The following is a 23,488-nucleotide window of genomic DNA, read 5'->3' on the forward strand; positions in this document are numbered from 1 at the left end:
CAAAAGTTAGGCAGGTTTCATTTCGAAATTCAAAGCGTAATGGTCATAACTGGAACATATTTTTTGTCCATACACTGTAATGGAGGAGACGGAGTCACGTATCGCATCATCACGCCTCCTACGTAATCACGTGAACTAAAAACAAGGAAGACATTTACAGCACGAGTCACACGTGGGAACGAAGGTAAATGACGTTAATTTTTGACTGTCTTTTAATACTGTGTGAGCATACATATTAACACATGTGCAATTAAACGTGTGCATTTACGGGGTGATTTCTCAGGCTTAAAAGCTCGCCTTTTACTAAAAAGGTAAATGCAAAACTATTTTCAATCAGTTTATTGAAACGCTCCCGTTAAGGATTGCAATAACATATTCGCGAGATAAAAGAACGAAGTAGGGGGGAAATGGAGGAACAGCCGCAAACAGCGAAGAGCAAAAAATTAATTAAACGATTGAGAACGGAGTGAGTTAAGCATACAAGCATGTTCATAAGGGAAACAAAGCACGGTGTAAAACGTAAGTTTAAATTAAGTTTATAGAAACGCTCCCGCTGCGGATTGCAATAACATATTCGCGAGATAAAACTTTAATGAGAAGACACGAGGTATAAACGAAGCACACGCCGTGGCGCAACGTTAGGGGCAACAGTTTCAACCATTCTATGATCTGCTTCTCGCAACTGAAAGACGGCACATGGCGGATGTTAGCCGACTTGCTGACCGCAACGTTAGGGGCTTCAACTATGGCGCTGACGCAACATCTCAGTGCCAACACTTTGCAGACTGTACTTAAAAGACACGCCCTCCTCACTGGACAGTTAAAAACACCAATCAAACTAACGATGACATCAAGTATTACCCAATCAAAAGTAGGAAAGGAGGCATCTTCATAAAATGCGTGTGGGATGATTTGCATGAGACGCTGCTTTAAAAAAAAAAAATGATAAAAAAATACGGGATAAATCCCGTCCAGTATTGATTCAAAACGGGACGCACAATTTCATTCTCAAACACAGAACGATTCCGTATTTTAAAGGACGGGTGGCAACCCTACAGTGCCAGGTAACCACCCATACAATCACATTGTGATTCAGACTAGGAATGCAATGAATGTAATTACCCCGATCTACATACAAGGCGAAAGTCTTGCAACATTCAAAGATGATGGTTTGGGATAATTAGTACTTATTAACTACAACATTGAACATAAAAGAGCTTATGAAGCCTTCAACCGAAAAAAGCAAGATCTCAGAGATCGTAAAAAAAAAAAAAAGGAGGTAATGTCGTTTTACTCGCTGTAGATTTTAGTCAAACATTACCAGTTATTCCACGAGGGAGACCAGCAGATGAACTCAACGCGTGTTTAAAATCCAGGCTTCTCCCACGGTCGGTTATATGTCGCGTGTTCTCGGGTAGGTACACCAAAAAATGTATACAGTTAAGCATGTAATGGGCAAAGAAAAAATGAGGTATACCCGAAGGCACTGCAGTAGTACTCAACGTAACTTTACTTCTTAAATGTTAATGTTTTACTGTTTAATAATTTATACGCTTCTTATATATTGTTCAAATTCTTTTATCAAAATACCAGTGACAGTGCAATGTACGATAACATGGAGTGAATACACCATACGCATCTGCCCACGGCCGCCCTGGTGTGCGCAGATAGGAGTTGATTCTAAAATAAAATAAACATAAAAAGAGTAATACATTCATCACCCATAAAGCAGATAGCAGACGTGACGTATTATATGTGTACCACATTTCAAGTCAATACGTGAAACGGTTTGCAAGCTACATGTGATTTAAAATCCTGGACAGACCAACGAAAAGCCACGGTAGCAAATTATAGAAGAAGATTTTACTGTTTAATAATTTATATTTATATGAAATGTGCTTCTTATATATTACTTCATATTCTCATATGATAATGATGTTAATGTTGTTTATATTGATTTCTATGTTATTGTAAGTGCATCTATGTGTGTATATGTATGTATTTATGTGTGTATATATATATATATATATATATATATATATATAAAAAATATATATATAAAAAATATATGTGTATATGTATATATAATATATCTGTATATGTGTGTGTATTTGTGTATATGTATATATATATGACAGCAACACTCATAACAATGAAAACACAATTACATTGACAATCATGTTACATTATTTTTAAAATGTTTCCTTTACTTTTTCATAACCTCTTTAACACACTACTTCTCCGCTGCGAAGCGCGGGTATTTTGCTAGTATATCTATAATAATAAAAGGCAAAGCCCTCACTGACTGATTCACTCACTCACTCACTGACTGACTCACTCATCACTAATTGTCCAACTTTCCATGTAGGTGGAAGGCTGAAATTTGGCAGGCTCATTCCTTACAGCTTACTTACAAAAGATAGGCAGGTTTAATTTCAAAATTATACGCGTGATGGTCATAACTGGAACCTCTTTTTTGTCCATATACTGTAATGGAAGGCAGCAAGATGGCCGTAGGAGACTGAGTTGCGTGTCGCGTCATCACGCCTCCCACGTAATCACGTGAACTGACTGTGAACTCAGTACGTAGAAAAGAAGGAGGAGCCCCAAAGAGCGCTGAAGAAAACATTCATTACACAATTGACAAGGCAGCGAAACAATAAGAAGCGAGTGAGTGACGCATACAAGCATCTTCATAAGACACGAGGTATAAAAAACCACGGTGTAAACCGTAAGTCTAAATTAACTTTATAGAAACGCTCCCGCTGCCGTTTGCAATACCATATTCGCGAGATACAAGTTTAATGAGAAGACACGAGGTATAAAAAAGCACGGTGTAAACCGTAAACTTAAATTAACTTTATAGAAACGCTCCCGCTGCCGTTTGCAATGCCATATTCGCGAGATACAAGTTTAATGAGAAGACACGAGGTATAAACGAGAGTTTGCATCACTTTGTAACAGAGTTAAAATTGCTATAGCGAGAAACTTTTAACTGCCGGGTCTTAGCTAACATTAAATAAACCCGTGGACAACGCAACATCACACAAGAGAGCGGCTCACGTGAAGTGACTGAACGCAGCAGGAGTGATCACTTCCATGAATCAAACCTGTTCAAAAAACACATTACACAATTGATAAGGTAGGAAAAGAATATGAAACAAGGCACGGTATAAACCGTAACTTTAAATTAAGTTTATAGAAACGCTGCCTTTTGCAATACCATATTCGCCCCTGCGAAGCGCGGTGATTTTGCTATATATATTAAACTATTTCAACCATTGTATGATCTGCTTCTCGCAAATGAAAGAGGGCACCGTGGCAGAAGTTAGCCGACTTGCTCACCAACCACAAGCGTTACCTGGTAGGTAACCACCCATACAATCAGATTGTGAATCAGACTACGAATGCCTGCAATGTAATTACCCCGATCTACATGCTGTCAAATGAACGAACCTCACGCCGTGGCACAACGTTAGGGGCTTCGCCTCTACGTCCGAGGATCGATTCCCGTAAGGGAGTGCAGTGACTGTGTACTCCTGATGAGCCCACAATTACGGCGAAACACGTGTCGCATACTATGCATCTTCAAAGCACGGTGTAAACAGTAAGTTTAAATTGAGTTTATAGAAACGCTCCCGCTGCCGTTTGCAATACCATATTAGATGACTTTGTAACAGAGTTAAAATTGCTGGAGCGATAAATTTTTAACTGCCGGGTCATGTCGCGTGTTCTTGGGTAGGTACACCAAAAAATGTATACATTTATGCATGTAATGGGCAAACAAAAAATGTACTATACCCGAAAGCACTACAGTAGTACTCAATGTATCTTTACTTCTTAAATGTTAATGTTTTACTGTTTAATAATTTATACGCTTCTTATATGTTATTCAGATTCTTTTATCAAAATACCAGTAACAGCGCACTGCACGATAACGTGGAGTCAATACACTTGACATGACCATTCATAGTATTTATCCTCTTTCTCTGTACGTTTACCATTCGTTTGCTCAGAGGTTGATGCGCTTGCTGCTTAATGAGCAGCTCATCACCCTAGCGTCCCGCTGCTTCTCTTCTTTCGTCGGCATCTTTTCCCGTTAAAACTGATTTTTTTTAAAACTTAGTATGTTTTCTTTAATTTTTCAGTTAAGCTGGCACTTAAGTCTTCAATCTGCCTCAAGAATGATTAGCGAAGGTGGTAGACAATGAAAACGTCAGCCGTACGCATCCGCCACGCACGCACTGGTGCGCGCAGCTGTGAGTTGATTCTACAATAAAATAAAATAAAGATAAAAAGAGTAATAACTTGCAGCACCGCTATTCAATTACACTTGCCTAACGCCTCTCCTAAGGGGAAATACTGTGGGATCTGGGCATCCGTCAAAGCAGCAATCACAAGCCCGGAAGCTGTGATTTGTCGTCTCCCTCCCATGTAACAATCACAGCCCGTGTTGCAACGCACTATGTATGTATATGTATATATGTGTATGTGTGTGTATATGTATGTGTGTATATATATATATATATATATATATATATATATATATGTGTGTGTTCATATGTGTGGGAAAGCGAATAGTAGACGTGACGTAGTATCTGTGTACCAAATTTCAAGTCAATAGGTGAAACGGTTTGCGAGCTACAGCTGATTTAAAATCCTGGACAGACAAACGAATAGCCACGGTAGCATTTTATAGAAGAACATTTTAATGTTTAATAATTTATTTTTATATGCAATGTGCTTCTTATATATTACTTCATATTCTCAAATGATAATGATGTTAATGTTGTTTATATTGATTTCTATGTTATTGTAAGTGCTCTTTATTTGTGGAAAAAATAAATTTGGCAATTAAACTTATTTTATACATACATTTTAGTTTTTTCTCTTGCACTCAGTGAGCGAATCCACTGGGTAATCAGCTATAAATATATATATATATATATATATATATATATATATATATAGATAGATATGTGTATGTATGTAGATATACAAATATGTATATATATGTATATATGTGTATATATATGTAGATATACAAATATGTATATGTATATATGTGTATATATATATATGTAGATATACAAATATGTATATATATGTATATGTGTCTGCATGTGTGTGTATATATATATATATATATATATATATATATATATATATATATATATATATATATATATGTATGTGTGTATATGTATGTGTATATATATGTTGATATATGTATATATATGTGGATGTGTATATGTATATATATATGTATATATGTTTATGTATATATATGTTTACATAACCTCTTTAACACACTACTTCTCCGCTGCGAAGCGCGGGTATTTTGCTAATATATATATATATATATATATATATATATATATATATATATATATATATTTTTGCAGCTGGAGATCCACAAAGGGAGAAAATCACGTATCATAAAGTAGTTTTTATTCCTGAGCTTTCAACCCCTACCCCTTCTGACGGCGTTGCGATGTTCCTGTACACGTGTTGAGATTCTTTTTGAAGTTTGTCCTATGTATACCGCTGAGCAAGAATTGCATGGGATACTATAAACTGCGTTTCGTGTTTCTGCTGTCGATTTCTTGTTTTTGGCATTAAAGAGGACTGTGCGCAAATTGTTCGTGGGTTCATTATTCATTAATTGTAGCTTACACATGAGACGCCAAATAAATCAGCAAACAATTGACTTAAATCAGAACCCCCACCCCACCTGGCACTCACTTCCTTATCACCACAAGGTGTCAGAAGGTACAGCGCGCATCCTGACCAAGTGGGGCGTCAGAATAGCACACAAACCCAGATTCAAAATCAATGATTCAAAATGTCATTTCATTTTCTTAGCAACAATCTCCGCCACAGCATAACTTGCTTCTTGAGCTTTCTTACTTATCTTGAACTTTTTCTCAAACACAGCTATTTGCTTCTTATTCAAGGCCAATGTCCTCTGAAAGTACTCTGTGTTTTTGTCTGATACCTCCGGATGTCTAGTTGTTAAATGCCGCTTAAGTTTAGCTGGCGCCATGGCACTATTGGCAAGTTTTTCGCCACAAACAATACACAGTGGTGAAGGGCAGTCAGGGTCTCCCGTCCAAGTGAATCCCAGAGCTAAGTAGTTGTCACTGTACTGGCGAACTTTGAGTTGCGGATTGCCGGCAGCATTTTTCGGCAACTGCAGCTGAGTGGTTGCAGTGCTAATGATAGCAGCTGCAGCTTCAATCAACTGCTACGGAACCTGAGTATCATCATGTGCTGCAGCATCTTCTAATTTACGCTTCTTAACAAATCGCTCCATGTTCGAAATCAAAACAATAATTTACAAAAATTAATGCAAACAACAAGCCTAACTGCTATTGCACCACGCAAACTGCCGTCCCCGCACAACCGCCACCTATAGCTAGTGAAAGCACACCGTCCTTGTACAGTAATCCCTCGCTATATCGCGCTTCGCCTTTCACGGCTTCACTCCATCGTGGATTTTATATGTAAGCATATTTAAATATATATCGCGGATTTTTTGCTGGTTCGCGGATTTCTGCGGACAATGGGTCTTTTAATTTCTGGTACATGATTCCTCAGTTGGTTTGCCCAGTTGATTTCATACAAGGGACGCTATTGGCAGATGGCTGAGAAGCTACCCAACTTACTTTTCTCTCACTCTTGCGCTGACTTTCTCTGATCCTGACGTAGGGGGATCGAGCAGGGGGACTGTTCGCACACCTAGACGATAAGGACGCTCGTCTAAAAACGCTGAAAGATTATCTTCACGTTGCTACCTTCTGTGCAGCTGCTTCCTGAAGCGACATGCTGCACGGTGCTTCGCATATTTAAAAGCTCGAAGGGCACGTATTGATTTTTGCTTGCTTGTTTTTCTCTGTCTCTCTCTCTCTTTCTGTGCTCTTGACGGAGGGGGTGTGAGCTGCCGCCTTCAACAGCTTTGTGCCGCGGTGCTTCACATACTTAAAAGCCAAACAGCCCTATTGATTTGTTTGCTTTCCTCTGTCTTTATGACAGTCTCTGCTCCTGACGCGCACTCCTTTGAAGAGGAAGATATGTTTGCATTCTTTTAATTGTGAGATGGAACTGTCATCTCTGTCTTGTCATGGAGCACAGTTTAAACTTTTGAAAAAGAGACAAATGTTTGTTTGCAGTGTTTGAATAACATTCCTGTCTCTCTACAACCTCCTGTGTTTCTGCGCAAATCTGTGACCCAAGCATGACAATATAAAAATAACCATATAAACATATGGTTTCTACTACGCGGATTTTCTTATTTCGCGGGTGGCTCTGGAACGCAACCCCCGCAATGGAGGAGGGATTACTGTACTCTGGCCGTCATTTAACTTTGGGAGCAAGAGAGGGGCGGAGATAAGAGCGGATGAGCAGGCAGTTAACCGGCCTGTCAGGCAGATGAGAATGAGGCAGTGACATAGACTAAGAGAAACAGCAACTGACTAAAGGACTAAAGAACGATTAATAACCACATAAAACCAGGATGCTGGATTTTGTCCCAGCATTTTCCGGAGATTTAGGACTTTTTCAACGGAACCCTTGGCTACCACTCACGGAACCCCGGTAGAAAAACACTGCTATAGACCGTGATCTCTGACAAGCACAAGAACAATTTGCAGCCGAGTCTGAAGCATCTGAGAGATCACAAACCTTTCCTGGAAAACAACAGTTTAGTCTCTTCAGGCATGATGAGCAGCTGCTCTAAGTGACAGAAATTAAGTAACCTTGGAGTTTTATCCACATGGAAAAGATGACTGTGAAACTGACCAAATATTGTCATAGCAACAGCAGTTCTGCAGAGGTTGCACCAGACTTGGTTGGGAGTTACAATAATTTGTGGGATAAACCTTTTGATTTGCCAGTCGGTGTATATCCCAATCACCACCTACAGTCATGAGGTCAGGGTAAAGAAGTTTCATATGTTTTGTTTTGACCAAGTGGACTAAATAAGATTTCAGAATAAGGTTACTGGGTTCACATTTTATGATATTGCTAGAAGCTTGTCAATATGAGGGGTTTTTAGAGCAGAACTGCTACTATTCCAGATGAAGTGTAACGAGTGGAGGTGGTATGGACACACAATTAAAATGTCCTCTTGGCACCTCCAAGAGCCATACAAGTCACCTCCAACTTGGAGAAGACCAAGTATATGAATGTAGGAATTCTCCCTCTTAATTATAAAAAGTCTGTGAATTCACTATGAGGAGTTAGAAGAAGATACTGAGAATAGGGAGACCTGATCAGCTCCAATATGTATTTTTCTACTATCAACGAAATTAGTGAAAAAAATGACAATGAATTAGAAATGGAAGCGGAACAATAATTGTAGCTAATGTATCCAATTTGGTCCAAGGACAGGTTGGTATAGCGGTTCAGAAGCTAGGAAATTAGTGGTCAATTTTAAATAAATAATCATGCCCTGAAAAGGTGCAGGCTCCAATCAGGATGTGCATGAGTGTGTTTTGCTCCACGGTTAATTGTGGAACTGACTGACCATGCCGCATACAAGTGCGGAAGCAGTCGGCTCAGTCAGGCACTTCAATAATGCTGTGGAAGGAGTGGCTCCTCGCACCCGTACCCTATTAGGACAGAAAGGGAATGAAAAAAAAACAGATTGGAAGAAAGTGATAAAGAAAGAAGGTTAAAGGAAGGGGAGAGAAGGCATTCAGCATGGAGGCAGCCCCTAAGGCCGGAGTTATACGACGCATGCTGCAGCAGACACTCCTGCTATGCAAGCGTTGAACTGTTTATACTTGCGCACGTACTTTATGTAAATCTGGAGGAATCTGCCAGGTGGCAGTGCGAGATATTATCACGGTGAGAACATGTTCGGCTTCTCTGTGTTGTGAATTGCCTAGAACACCCATTAAATTCCGATGACACCTTACCGCAATATCTCTGAAAAGGATATTTATTGATTAAATCCAGGGATGTGTCCATTCCAGCAAGCATTGGGCACGAGTGAGAAACAATCCCTGGAAGATGCCTCGGCTCATCGCAAGGTGAATACAAGCACATACATACACTAGCGTCATTTTAGCAGCACCAAATCCCCAAATCTGCATATCTTTGAAAGGAAACTGGAGCACACTGAGGAAACCCAGCAGGAAAACATGTAAACTCCAGGGAGGGAATATCAGCGACGTGACTCCCTGCAGGACAGCAGCGCTAACTCTCTGCCACTGTGTCACCCCATGTGTGTAATTATTAACAGTATTCATTATTTAAATGAAATTACCAATTTATCTGTAAAATGTAATATACATACTTTAATGCTTTTCATCATGAAAGTGATATCAAGTATAAATCTAAGGATTCTAAATGTGCAGAGAGTTGGAATATCATACATTTAATGTGCTCAGTGTGGCGATCTATTGCTGGCGATTCGCTGCTGTTAGGAGCAGAGGAAGCCCTAGAAAAAAAAGATGGCACAGAAGACGGTATGTGAGAATTTTAAAACGTATCGTGTCATTATGATCGGGAATATGCGAAGCTTGAATATAAAAGCACCACGAATACATTTGTATGTCGGCATTTTGCTTCACCATATCGAACCATTTATCAAATATCAAAGCGTGCACACCGATCTCGTAGGATCCGCAAAGCGGCTTTCTGTCACATGTAGATAGTAAACAGAGACTCTGACGTCACATTCCAACTTTTAGCACACTGCGCCCCCCGACTTTTTGCTGGTACTGCAACTCGCGCACGTGTCGCGTTAATTTCTGAGGACCTGCTCAGAGGACGCATCAAATGAACGCTCAGAACACGTGGCGGCCATGATGCGGGCGCGTACGTGTTCTGAGCGTGAAGTATAAATGAGCCCTACGAAGAGCATGCAGCGGGCCCTCGGGGGCTGAAAGAGGCCACTTCAGTTGAGCAAGTTGGGAGCTGGAGTGACTGATGCGTTGGTCGGTTGGAGCGACTCCATTTACGGCCAGAAGAAAGGTAGAGGGAGCTGCAGGAGTATCTTAAGGCTCAGTGAGGCGTCCTGTGGGTGGAGCCATGAACTACAGAGTCGTGAGCCTGGCAGCGGTAGTAAGGGGCTCGGTGTGGTGTCCCGCCAGGGCAGCAGACGGCTGCAGGGGCTCAAGCCTAGAAGCAATGCAGATGGGTTGGGTTGAACTGCCGATTAGGTGCCTCCTTGGCTGCAAGGACTGTTTGGAGTTAATCTAAAGAGACTTCCATTTTATGGGGTTGCACCGGGGACTTTAAGGACAGCGTCCTGCAGTGTGTTATAACCTCATTTTAATGGCTTAATTTATGGCTTGTTTTTAATCTCTACTATCACTTGGACTTTTTATGGGATTATTTATTTACTGAATTTTTGCACTGCACTTCAAACACCATTTTGCTGGAAAGTTTTAATAAAAGCATTTTATGCACCTACCCCTTACTTTGTGTGAGTGCCCTCATCTGCTAGGCTCATTTCTCGGGTACGTTATTGGCGGTGGTGGGTTCAAGAGGCTCCCCCAGAAGGATTCGGTAGCATGGAGCCAACCCACACCGTCACAGACATTCTCTTATTTCATGAAAGATGGAGAAAGAACATATGAGAAATGTTTTTCGGAAAGGTATGCTGGACTGATCTGTTTCACCACACTCAACCATTCAAGTGCTGTTACTTATCAAATTTATCATCTCATAAACAAACGAAAACTCTTATCAATTTTATAAAATAGGTGAAGAATGTGAAAATGTTATAATTTGCATCCTGTATAGTAGGTGCACAATTATTAGGCAAGTCAGCTTTCTGACCTTATTATTTCCAAGTAAATTTTCCAACTCTAAAAGACAAGGCTAAATGGTTATTAGATGTAAAACTTTCATGGGATGAGGGAGGACGTGGCTTAAAGTGATTAACACCTTAGATAAGGACGCACATAACTATTAAGAAGCTTCATTAGCTCAAGTAAACTAGGTCAAAAAAGATTGAACTGGCACTGAAAAGTGAAAAATTGTAAGAATGACTTTCAAATGGATGCAACACTCTGGAAAATGCTATATTATTAAGGTGTGACCACCTGACAAATTAAACATTTTGCTGTGAATAGTCAGCATGGTCCCAAAAAGCTCCAGGAGAAGATGAGGTGCAAATTAACTGCAAAAAATCTGAGAAGAATTAAACATAAAGCTACCAGGAAACCATCACCCTCCAGTGCCACCATTCTGCAAAACTGCTGCCTCCCTAGAGTGTCTTGAAGTACAAGGTGTCAAGGGCTCAGAAAAACAGCTAAGATAAAGAAAGCTGAAACACAATCGCCACCATGTTGCGGTGTCAAGACTGGGCCAAGAAATAAATGAAGACTGATTTTTTTCAAAGGTTTTATGGACAGATGCAATGAGAATAATTTTTGATGGAATAGACAGGTGAGTTCATGGCTGGAACACTACTGAACACAGGCCAGCATTTCAAGTCAAGTGCCAGCAAGGTGGAAGAGGGGTACTAGTGTAGGCTGCTATCATTATGGATGAACTAGTAGACATTTTCAAATTAAAGCTGAACTGAAAAACAACTCACAAATCTACTGCCAGTTTCTGGAAGTTACTATCTTCAACCAATAGTATAACAAGACAACAGTAGCATTCTAGAAGGGTATGATCTTTATTAAGGACAATGCTCCATCACATACATCCAAGTACTCCTCTGCTTAGGTAGCCAGAAAAGGCCTCACCTTATTTCACCAAATAATGACCTGACCCCTTCCCAGGTATGACTCAACTCCTATTGAGAACTTCTAGGCTGTTCTTAAATGTGAGCCTCAACGACGGAACACAATACACATCTTTGAACAGCCTTTGGGAGATTGTGGCTGTTGCTTCAGAAAAATTCCATTATGAACAGATCAAGAAACTGATACTCAATGGAGAGGAAACTGAGCACAGTTATTGAAAAGAATGATGGCTATATTGGTCATTGAATATTTCTGAAAGACCAAAAATGGTATTTGTTAATTTCTTTATGTCATTTTATCCAATTTATTTGTTGCACTTACTGCAAAACTTGGGAGAAAAAGTTATTTGTAATTTAGTTGCTTATTAATTGCGAAAACTCACTGTACGTTTGTTAAACATTCAGGTGTGATGTAAAACGAAACTGTGGATTTACCAAGCGCACTGCATTTGTTCAACAATAAAATGAATGCTGAGGAATACCCTTTGCCTAATAATTGAGAACAGAGTTTATAGTGTTTGAAGTGTTTTTTTAATGACAACCTCAAAAGTCTATCTAGTTCAGCTAAATGTAGCATAGCCAGTCAGCTGCAATATCATAAGAAAAAACAAACAGGACCAACTGGTGGTGTTATAATATGTTTTGTTATTAAGTTTAATGTCACTGTTCTCTGTGCCCACTGTTATGGACTCATTCATACAGGCAGACCAAGTATGGTTCACAGGGCTCAGCATCAGCATTTAGATTTGCCGAGCCAAGCACAGGACTAGAGAGCCAAAGACAACTGGAGAATTGAATAGTCAACCTAAAGACAGACTAGTATATTTCTGTCTTCTGTCAGCACACTATCATCTTTCCTTGTTGGGAGAATGAGAACTGTATGTAGGCATTGTGCTATTCCTATATTTTTGAAGGTGGGGTTTGAGTCCTTTCCTGTCCTTGTTTGGATCCAGAGAAGGAGCCTGCACATGGAGCAACCAGAATATAAGGATGGACCTACGGCCAATACTTTGAAGCTGCCGGGCGGAAGTTTATGTCTTCCGTCTGGTGAAAATCCTTTCAGCGTGGCGACGAAAGATAGACTGCGTTGGTCAAGACCCCCACATTGCTTGATAGAGTCTGTCATAAGCTTCCCGTCTGTAATACTGCATGAACCAGTCAGTAAAGTGAGCTAGATTATCCTTTGTACTTCTCGTGTAATCTTGTAACCGTCATATTGCATGATGGGTGGGGATAATACCTTTTTTATTTATAATTATTTAAATTCAGGTTAATTAAAACGCCGCAATTCAAAAGAACACATTTCCAGAGAGCTAGTCCCTCTTAAGGAAACAGGTGGACAATACAGAAAACAATGATATGTGTAAAAAGCAAGCACAGTTTACACAGGTGATCTACTAAGTTTGTGAAACCATAATGGAGGGCCACAATGGGATGCTCAGCACAGCATGTGAAATAACCAATGCTAAATTAGATTTTCCCATTAGTGTTCCACTGATAACTGAACACAGAAATCTTACTCTGGTTTAATAGATAACTAGCTATTGTATATATTACTTAGGATATGAATAACTTAAATAACTTCATTATATACAAATATGTAATAAGTGACTGAAAGCCATGCCAGATTATATTTTTGACCAACATCACACAGTGATGTTAAATGCACTTCTATGCAAGAGTGCACCAGCTACCAGCATACCTGCTGAAGAGGCACAGATACTTGCTTCAACAGTAATGAATTTTCCTTTTAAAATGTCTTCATTTGGAGCATTATTATTGCTATCCTCATTTTTTAAATAAATCCAATATTTTGAACAGGTGCTGGGCTAAACTAAACACCACTGATGCCATAAACATACACATTAACACAGGTTTAATTCCCTTTTTTTCTTGTGTTGAACATGTTTAAAATATGCAAAGGTTCATACAAATAATCACTGGAATAACTTGTCACATGCATTCATTGTGTTGAGCCATGCAACAATGTTTTAGTTCTATGATGTCCACGTTGTCACTTTCTGCATTCATGACAACTGCAATCCTAAAGATGCACTGGACAAAAAGACAAGAAGCAAGAAACAGCAGCTGCTAGAAAACAGCTAAGGTGGGTTTTCCAAGCCATGTGTTTCTGGCAGAAAATAAATGCACAAAGCTACATTTTTGCACATCTACACGCAAACACATATTGGACTTCTCTACAGTGATACGGACAGGGCTACAGAATAGAACTGATTTTAGTGGTGTGGTGTGTGCAGTGGATTATCTGCATTTTGTAAATGCAGAAAAAAGCACTGGAAAACACAGAAGTGTGAACTAAGAGAATGGACAATAGAAGCACAGCATTTCAGGGATAAAACCAACAAAAATAAAATTAAACATATGATAATTACTTTTCTTTTGCATTTGAGCATACTTTCTAGTAAAGCCAGTAATGGACACCTAGCTATGCGCTATCCTTATGAATCTGCTATGCTTGTGATTTTCTTAGGCCAGGGGGCTAAAATGAGCAAGAGGCTCTGCTCCACATCATAAAATCTAGACCTGAGGGTAATTCAGATTTCTCTATACTTTGATTAGTCTTACGGATGGTGCACCAAATGTTTACAGCCTAAATTTATAATTTAAAAAAAAAACAAACAAAAAAAAAAACAAAACACTAAGTGCTCACATAAAAGTAAACTAGAAATAAACATCCATTAACTAAGTGGGAGAAAAAACGGAAATTGATGATGTATCAGTAGATGTCATATACAGCAAAATCTTTCCCCTTGGTAAATGAAATTTGAAAGTGTCAGAAAAATAAATTATGTGAATGAAAGTCTAGAACTTTCTTTGGAAACTTTTTTGAAAAGGAGTTATGGAAGTTCCAATGAACTGATATTTTAAAAAAGGAAGAAAAAGTTGTGGTGTGGAATACTTGTAGTCTTCTGAAATTAAAAAAGTGAAAAGGGTCATCACTTGATCCAATCACAAATTATGAATGTAATAGAAAGACAAACACACCCACCATGCCAAAAAAATCAGAGCAGAAACGGACAGACTGTGCAGAGAACAAATATTTGTTAATTCATAGAAAACTTGAAAATACAAATCAAGACCCCATTAAAATACTTTCTCTTGTACTAAATATAGAGAAAAAGGGGTACAACAAGCAGCCCTCTACTCCTTATGCAGTTGAGTCTCCTAAACAGAAAACAACCTAAAATCTAGACACTCTTGAATATAGAGTTTTATTATGAGCAAAACTGACAAAAATCACTTAGTCTCTTTGGAATGACTCCTGAAACTTCTGTTTAATTAGGACTTCTTCTGATCTGGTATAAAAGTTAAATTATAACTTCTTATTTTCCCTCAATATTTTAAAATGAGGGGTAACCTTAAATGATCAACTCCTGCACCAAAACCCAGGATGCCAAGTGGCTAGACAAAGATCAGTAAAGTTCATAAGCACTGCTAAAAATTCTTGTTGTTTTAGAACATAAAAACTGAGAAAGGATTAAGTCCAAACTGTTAAGAAATTATTGTTATTCTTTAAAATTACATCATGTGAGTAATTCACAATAGATAAACTTGCTGCTTTAAAAATAAAAAATCAGACACGTACCAACATTATGCAATCATTCATAATATGAATCATCTTAACTGCACAGTACATAAAGCTCACATTATTTTTAAGTGTATCTTATACCTTTAACCAATCAACAGAATTAATATTATCAAAACCTAGCCTCTCACTATCCTGTTGCTTTCAGTAATGAGTTATTTAGTTTGCATTTTCTACAAACACATTTAACTTGTATATGCATATTATGTACTTTTTCTCAATATGCATGCTCTTCTGGTTTTAGTTGCTTGCAATGTTTTATGTGTATTTTTAAAATGATGAGCAGCATCATTAGGACCATAAAAAGTGTGTTTCTCACACATTCAAAACAAGCAAAAACTGGCCTCAATGTCAGAATCTTCAGACTCTTAATAAAAATTGTTCTTCCTATTAGAGTCCCTACCTTTCAAAGATCCAAGAGGACATTGGGAAGAAGATCTCTTAATCAATATATCAGAAAAGGAGTGGAAGGTAGCAAAGCAGAGAATTCACTCGAGTTCTATATGCACAAAGCATAGAATTATTCAACCAAAAATTATATATCGAGCCCATCTGTCTCGCTTAAAACTGTCCAAAATGTTTCCGGGGCAGGATCCAACCTGCGAACGCTGCAACCAAGCTCCTGCCTCACTGGGTCACATGTTCTGGGCCTGCACCAAACTAACATCATTTTGGACAAAAATTTTTAAGTGCCTTTCAGACAGCCTTGGTGTCACAATCCCTCCTAACCCATTAACAGCTGTGTTCGGTGTTCTTCCAGATGGACTTGAATTGGAGAAGGACAAGCAAACGGTGATTGCATTCACTACATTTTTGGCACGCAGACTTATTTTGTTAAATTGGAAGAATCCTAATTCTCCTCTTATAAGTCAGTGGGAAACCGATGTTTTATATTATTTGAAATTGGAAAAAATCAAATTCTCAGTTAGAGGATCTGTACAAAATTTTTTCAAAACCTGGCAGGATTTAATCAATATTTTAGAATAAGAGAAATAACTATTACTGCATTTAACTCCCTTCTCCATCTCTTATTTACATATATATTTACTTCTCCCTTTCTTTTGTTTAATGTTGCCTTATTAAAAAGCCTTAAGCAATTTTCCTTTAGCTAAGCTCTCCTTCTCAGGGGTGGGGTTTGATTTGTCTTCAAATTTGTTGGGTTATAAATTGATCTGTTTGTATGGAATGATTACAATGAAAATAAAATAAAAATACAATAAAAATTGTTCTTCCATTTCACACCACTGAGTGTACCCCAGTATTATCTATTCTTATTCCAAACTTTAAAAAAATTTTTTTTTTTAACTAGATCTTATATTAGAAACGTACTACTGCCTTGTTTTACTGAAGATGTTGAGAATAAAACTCGAGCATTAATAAAAATATACAGCTGAATATGTACTAGGTTCAAATCTCGGGTAAGCTCAGGATTTGTCAATATGAAGTTTACAAGTTTCTTCTGTGTCATGGCAAGCATCTTTGGGTATTTTGTTTCCTTTCCACATTTTGAAAGTGAACGTTAGTTTGAATATTACAAGCAGTATTCAATAATTTATCACCCGAGTATGAAAGAAAGTGTTGAAACAAGTCAGGGCATGTTGTGACATGTCTCAAGGTTACTCATGCACAGTTGTGTCTCAGTGCAAGTCAAGAGACAGGATGTCACAAGAGTCCACGTGCAAATCAAGTAAGCTTCTTCACGACAATGCACTGGATCACATGTCACGTCAATCACAGGCTACCATCCGAGAATGAGTTCCAGCAGCTGAACTATCCATCCTACAGTCCTGACCTGGCTCCTTCAGATTATTTCCTGATCTGCGTTTTGAAGAAATCTTTCCGTGGACAGCGGTTTTCAAGTGATGAAGACGTCAAGGCAGCACTAACATCCTGGTTTGAAGGTCAAACAAAAGTTCCAACCACTAAGTGGTTAAAGTCATTGCAGGAAAAGTGGCTGCAGTGTTTGGAGCTATTGGGGGCTACATTGAAAAATAAAACTTTTTTTTTTTTTTTTTTTTGAAAACTCTTCTTTCCTACCGAGGTAGATAAATTATTGAACACCTGTCGTAATTCTAAACTGGGCCAGTAAAATCAACACAAGTTAGACCAGAGTACCATCCAGAATTGGTTTCTTATTATACAACTAATTCTGCATCAAAAAGGCTATATCCTCGCATGACAATAAAAAGCAGGTTAAGAAAATTATGTAATTAATAAAGCACTACTGTTAAAATTAATATTAGTTTAAAACTTAAAATCTGAGACAAACCCGAGTGGAATTTGGTACAAGAATAAGCTAACCTAAAAGTAGTAATATCTTTCACGAGTAACTGAGTAAGTGACTCACCTTGCTCTTTTATTTGTCGAATTTGCCGAACGGTCTCTTTCAAAATTGCACACTTGTCAGGTTTAACATTGAAATTATCAATATCACTGAGATTGGCGGAGATCAATTCTGCCAACTCCTCAATATACTTGCTTTCCTGTTCCCGCCGACGCTTCTCACAGCTGAAAGAACAGAGGGGATTTTTTTTTTTCTGTTACATCAACAATTATCTTCTGCAAGACTACTATATTAGAAATTCTGATACAGACCTTAAACTCTGTGTTTCACAGGAGGACAGCTTGCGTTTGCGACTGGAGTTCAAGGGGTCCAAGGAGTTCTCTCCCAAACCACTCATTTTGCGCACATATCAGCAACTGCAAGAAAACAGACAGATGAATTATACACTTGTAAGAAACATGTCTGATGATTTATAGTATACCACCTTAAAAAAATATTTTCAATCAATTTCATGTGTTAGTTGTTCCCTGATCACACTATACTTTTCAATAGTTAGCCAACAATGGTCATCTTGTTTTTCTTTTTAGGATTCCTTTCTAAAATTTTCAAACATATACTTTCTCATTAATTAATTTTTTTTTTCCATTCCAATCAAAATGTAAATTCCCCAAGATGCAGTGCATTATTTCTCTAAATAATATTACTGGATCCATGTGCAAGATTACTCAAAATTTATTTTTAACATAGGGTCATTTCACTATGGTTTAAAGTATTAATATAAGCACAAACTGAAAATGATAACTTTAGTTTTAGTTTAAAATTCAAAAGCAAAGTGTTTCTTAAACAGGTGTCAACTAATCAAAATCAATTAAAGGTAACTGTATATCTTGATTGATTAATTAATGATAAAAAGTGATGAGGGCAAACATAACATAAGTGTTGCTTTTTTGGTCACTGCAAAGAGAACCCTTACTGACCTCTCAAACTGGCTTCTGGTGAACTCCATCAAACTTTCAACAAATACAAAATTAGTTTGAGTCTTTGTCCTGTTGACAGTTTCCTTCATTTTTGACAAGTACCTGTTAGTACCTTTAGTCAAGGACTAAACTTTAGTACAAGTTAGACCAACTTAATGTATTAAAACATTTAAGATGGGATTTAAAGCTGCGATTGGCAACCTTGATCATGGAATGTGGTTTACTCCATAACCTGATGCTTCACTTATAGAAGAAGAATAGAAGAAGAAGAAGAAGAAGACGACGATGACGACGACTTCTTTTGGCTGGTCCCGTTAGGGGTTGCCACAGCGGATCATCTTCTTCCATATCTTTCTCTCCTCTGCATCTTGCTATGTTACACCCATCACCTGCATGTCCTCTCTCACCACATCCATAAACCTTCGCTTAGGCCTTCCTTATTTCCTGTTCCTCCCAAAATACCCAGCATCTCTCCTATGCACATGTCCAAACCAACGCAATCTTGTCTCTCTGACTTTGTCTCCCAACCGTCCAACATGAGCTGACCCTCTAATGTCCTCATTTCTAATCCTATCCATCCTAGTCACACCCAATGCAAATCTTAGCATCTTTAACTCTGCCACCTCCAGCTCTGTCTCCAACCCATATAACATAGCCGGTCTCACTAGCGTCCTGTAGACCTTCCCTTTCACTCTTGCAGATACCAGTCTGTCACAAATTACTCCTGGCACTCTTCTCCACCCATTTCACCCTGCCTCCACCCTCTTTTTCACCTCTCTTCCACAACCCCCATTACTCTGTACTGTTGATCCCAAGTATTTAAACTCATTCACCTTCACCAACTCTACTCCCTGCATCCTCACCATTCCACTGACTTCCCTCTCATTTACACACATGTATTCTGTCTTGTTCCTACTGACCTTCATTCCTCTCCTCTCTAGAGCATATCTCCACCTCTCCAGGGTCTCCTCAACCTGGTCCCTACGATTGCCACACATCACAATATCATCAGCAAACATCATAGTCCACGGGGACTCCTGTCTAATCTCGCCCATCAACCTGTCCATCACCATCGCAAATAAAGGGCTCAGAGCCGATACCTGATATAATCCCACCTCTAACCTGAATGCATTCATCACTCTTACTGCAGACCTCCACTGTCACACTTCCCTCCTACATATCCTGTACAACTCTTATGTACTTCTCTGCCACTCCCAACTTCTTCATATAATACCACAGCTCCTCTCAAGGCACCGTCATATGCTTTCTCCAGGTCCACAAAGATGCCTTCTTTAAACTTCTCCATCAACATCCTCAGAGCAAACATTGTATCTGTGGTGCTCTTTCTTGGCATGAAACCATACCGCTGCTCACTAATCATCACCTCACTTCTTAACCTAGCTTCCACCACTCTTTCCCATAACTTCATGCTATGGCTCATCAATTTTATTCCCCTGTAGTTACTGCAGTCCTGCACATCCCCCTTATTCTTAAATATCGGCACCAGTACACTTCTTCTCCACTCCTCAGGCATCCTCTCACTTTCCAAGATTCCTTTAAACAATCTGGTTAAAACTCCACTGCCATCTCTTCTAAACACCTCCATGCTTACATAGGTATGTCATCTGGACCAATGGCCTTTCCATTTTCATCCTCTTCAAAGCTTTCCTTACTTCATCCTTGCTAATCCGTTGCATTTCCTGATTCACCATCTCCACATCAACCAACCTCTTCTCTTTCTTGTTCTCTTCATTCATCAGCCTCTCAAAGTACTCTTTCAATCTTAACTACACTTTCCCCTGCCACCACTTTGCAGTCTTCAATCTCCTTCAGATCAACTCTTCTGCATAGGATGTAATCTTCCTGTGTGCAACTTCCTCCACTCTTGTACGTAACCCTATGTTCCTCCCTCTTCTTAAAATACGTATTCACCACAGCCATGTCCATCCTTTTGGCAAAATCCACTATCCTCTGACCTTCTTCATTCCTCTCCTTGACACCATATCTACACATCATCTCCTTGTCTCCACTGTTCCCTTCACCAACATGCCCACTGAAATCCGTTCCAATCACCACTTTCTGTCCCTTGAGTACACAGTTCATCACTTCATCTAACTCACTTCAAAAATCTTCTCTCTCACTCATTGCACACCCAACTTGCAGTGCATATGGACTAACAACATTCATCATCACACCTCCAATTTCCAGCTTCATAATCATTACTCTGTCTGACACTCTTTTCAGCTCCAAAACACTCTTGACATACTGTTCCTTCAGAATAACTCCTACCCCATTTCTCCTTCCATCCACGCCATGATAGAACAATTTGTATCCACCTCTGATCCAAGTGGCCTTACTCCCCTTCCATTTAGTCTCTTGCACGCACAATATATCAACCTTCCTTCTCTCCATCATATCTGCTAACTCTTTCCCCTTACCAGTCATACTGCCAACATTCACAGTTCCTACCCTCAGTTCCACTCTTTACTTTTCTCCTCTCTTCCTGCCTCCAGACACGTCTTCCCCCTCTTCTTCGGCCAACAGTAGCCCAATTTCCGCCAGCATCCTGTTGGCTAACAGTACTGGTGGCAATCGTTGTTCACCTGGGGCTTGACCGATCTGGTATGGAAATCTGCATTGTTGTCCGCATATTGATTTGGCAAAATTTTTCACCGGATTCCCTTCCTGATGTAACCCTCCCCATTTATCCGGGCTTGGGACTGGCACGAAGAAACACACTGGTTTGTGTATCTGATGGAATTTATTTTTTTAATCAAGTAGCTTGATTTATCAGTTACTGGTTAATTTAAAAAAATTCTAATCAAACACAATACGCTTTGCCTCTTGATTGCATTTTAATTTTTTACTTGGAAATGTATTATATAATTTGCTTCTTTTGTAACAACTGCATTGATTCCATTTCGACTACATTGTGTTTTCCATTTTTTCAACTTAACACGCATTACATATTTACTTATGTTTGTTTCTTACAAGATTCCAATGCACTGAGACCTTTAGGTGATGTAAGACTCACAGGATCATTTACAATAATTAACTAAATTATTGACATACCACTCTACAGGTAATTTTCTCTGAATGTTTGTGCTCAAGTGGGTGGCACAACTTACTGGCAAGCAGGGTTGTTTGCTACATTATGACAGGACTGGGATAGGCTCCATTTCAAGGTACATTCTACTGGATTAAACAGGTATGAGAACGTAATGTTATGCCCGTTATAAGTAGAAGGTTTTAAATATACCTTTTGTTTGTCATGCTGTATAATAATCATTCAGTACTACATAAAAATACAATGTAGTAAATTGACTGATGTCTGTATATTAATTACCCCTCCATGTAAAGGCAAATGACAAAAATGTCACCATGTCCAACTGCTTCTAACCTTGACTATTTGATTGCTTTAGGTTTACAACTAACTATTTTTAATTTATTATTCATAATTAGTTTGGCTTTTTTCAAAGTTTCCATAGCACAGGAATTAGAAGCTAAGTTATGATTCAATTACTCTTTTTAAAGCACTAAAAGTTGGGATACTCTCAAAGACAGGATATTGTACAGAAAGTAATAAAATTCCCATTCCACACCTGTGACTTACATGTGGAAACTTCTCAAGATGCTGTTCATGTTCTTATTAAATATTCCCTTCACTTGCCACAAGTTCAATCACAATAAAGAAAGTAAGATAATTAAGATAATATTCTACTGCCTATCATACATGGTTAATCTAGGTCAGGGCCAAATTTATCACCAATGGGTGATTTGCACACTGCTAAATTTGGTTAGTTTCTGTCACTAATAGCTAGGTTTAACAGTTCTTTATACAACTTTTTGTTTTAATAAAGCAAAATATTCTTTGTGTAAACCATTATAATGCTGAAAACAGACTTCTCAAAAACAAAGGAGTTGTATCATTTGGGAGAAGAAAAGAAATGTGTCATTCCGACAGATTTTCCAGATATCCCACGTAATTCAATCTCAAAAAATTCTGAAAAAAATATGAGGTGTACCCATGTCAGTGTTTCTCAACCTCGGTCCTGGGGGCCCACTGTGGCTGCAGGTTTTTGTTCCAACCAGATTCCTAATCAGTGACAACACCTGATAGCACTGATCTCAATTAATTAGCTGGTATTATTTTTCTTTTATTCTGCTTTCAGAAAAGCACAGTAGTATGATTTTTACATTTATAAGACATTTAGAAATAATTCTGCTTTTGCTATACATTTAAATACTTCATTCTCTTGTTTTGATTTCATCATATTTTGCAATTTCTCTGTTCAGTTTTTCCCCTTTGTTGTATCTTATTAATGAGAATTAAAAATGAGCAGAGCAGACATGCTGGCAAACAACACTGAATAAGCAAAGGCTGCAACTACTTTAGCATCAGATCCACTAATTAGTAAACAATGGATTAATTAAACAATTAGAACACCTAGAAAAGTAGAATGAAAATCAAGATGAAAATATTGTTAAAAAGAAAAAAATATATTATTCCCATATAACTTCTTGGTACATTTTAATATATACATGTATTTCTTTTTAACCAAACTTATTTATATATGTAGAAATTAGAAAACTAACAGTTCATTTAATTAGCCCAGGAGTCCAATTAAAAACAGAAGCTGGTTGGAACAAAAACCTGCAGCCACAGTGGGTCCCCAGGACCGAGGTTGAGAAACACTGACCCATGTTATCTAGGAGAAACCCTGCAAATTTATTTTGATGCAAGATTAAACCACTTAGCAGGCTCAAATTTGGAATACTGGTACCTTTTTTGTTAGTACGTAACAAAAAAAAAAAAAAAAGTTAATTTTCTTATGTGAATATTTCATTTTTATTTTCCATTCTAAACATGGGTTAAATTTACCATTTATCAGTAATGATTCTCATCAAGTTCT

The 23,488-nt window shown here is 38.3% G+C and overlaps 1 protein-coding gene across 4 annotated transcripts in view; it reads right to left on the minus strand.

Moving 5' to 3' along the window:
* The window catches only part of ncoa3 (nuclear receptor coactivator 3), a 340,425-nt gene that overhangs the window by 157,071 nt on the left and 159,866 nt on the right, over positions 1-23,488 (minus strand). For all 4 annotated transcript variants that reach the window (XM_028811623.2, XM_051932914.1, XM_028811621.2 and 1 more), the window contains 2 exons: positions 17,910-18,014; positions 17,662-17,822 (listed from right to left, as the gene is read on the minus strand). In XM_028811623.2, the coding sequence (XP_028667456.1) occupies positions 17,662-17,822; positions 17,910-17,995 (247 nt within the window). In that variant the 5' untranslated portion in view covers positions 17,996-18,014. The remainder of the gene's footprint in view (positions 1-17,661; positions 17,823-17,909; positions 18,015-23,488) is intronic.

The sequence above is a fragment of the Erpetoichthys calabaricus genome, chromosome 10 (genome assembly GCF_900747795.2).
Source record: "Erpetoichthys calabaricus chromosome 10, fErpCal1.3, whole genome shotgun sequence".
NCBI lineage: Eukaryota > Metazoa > Chordata > Cladistia > Polypteriformes > Polypteridae > Erpetoichthys > Erpetoichthys calabaricus.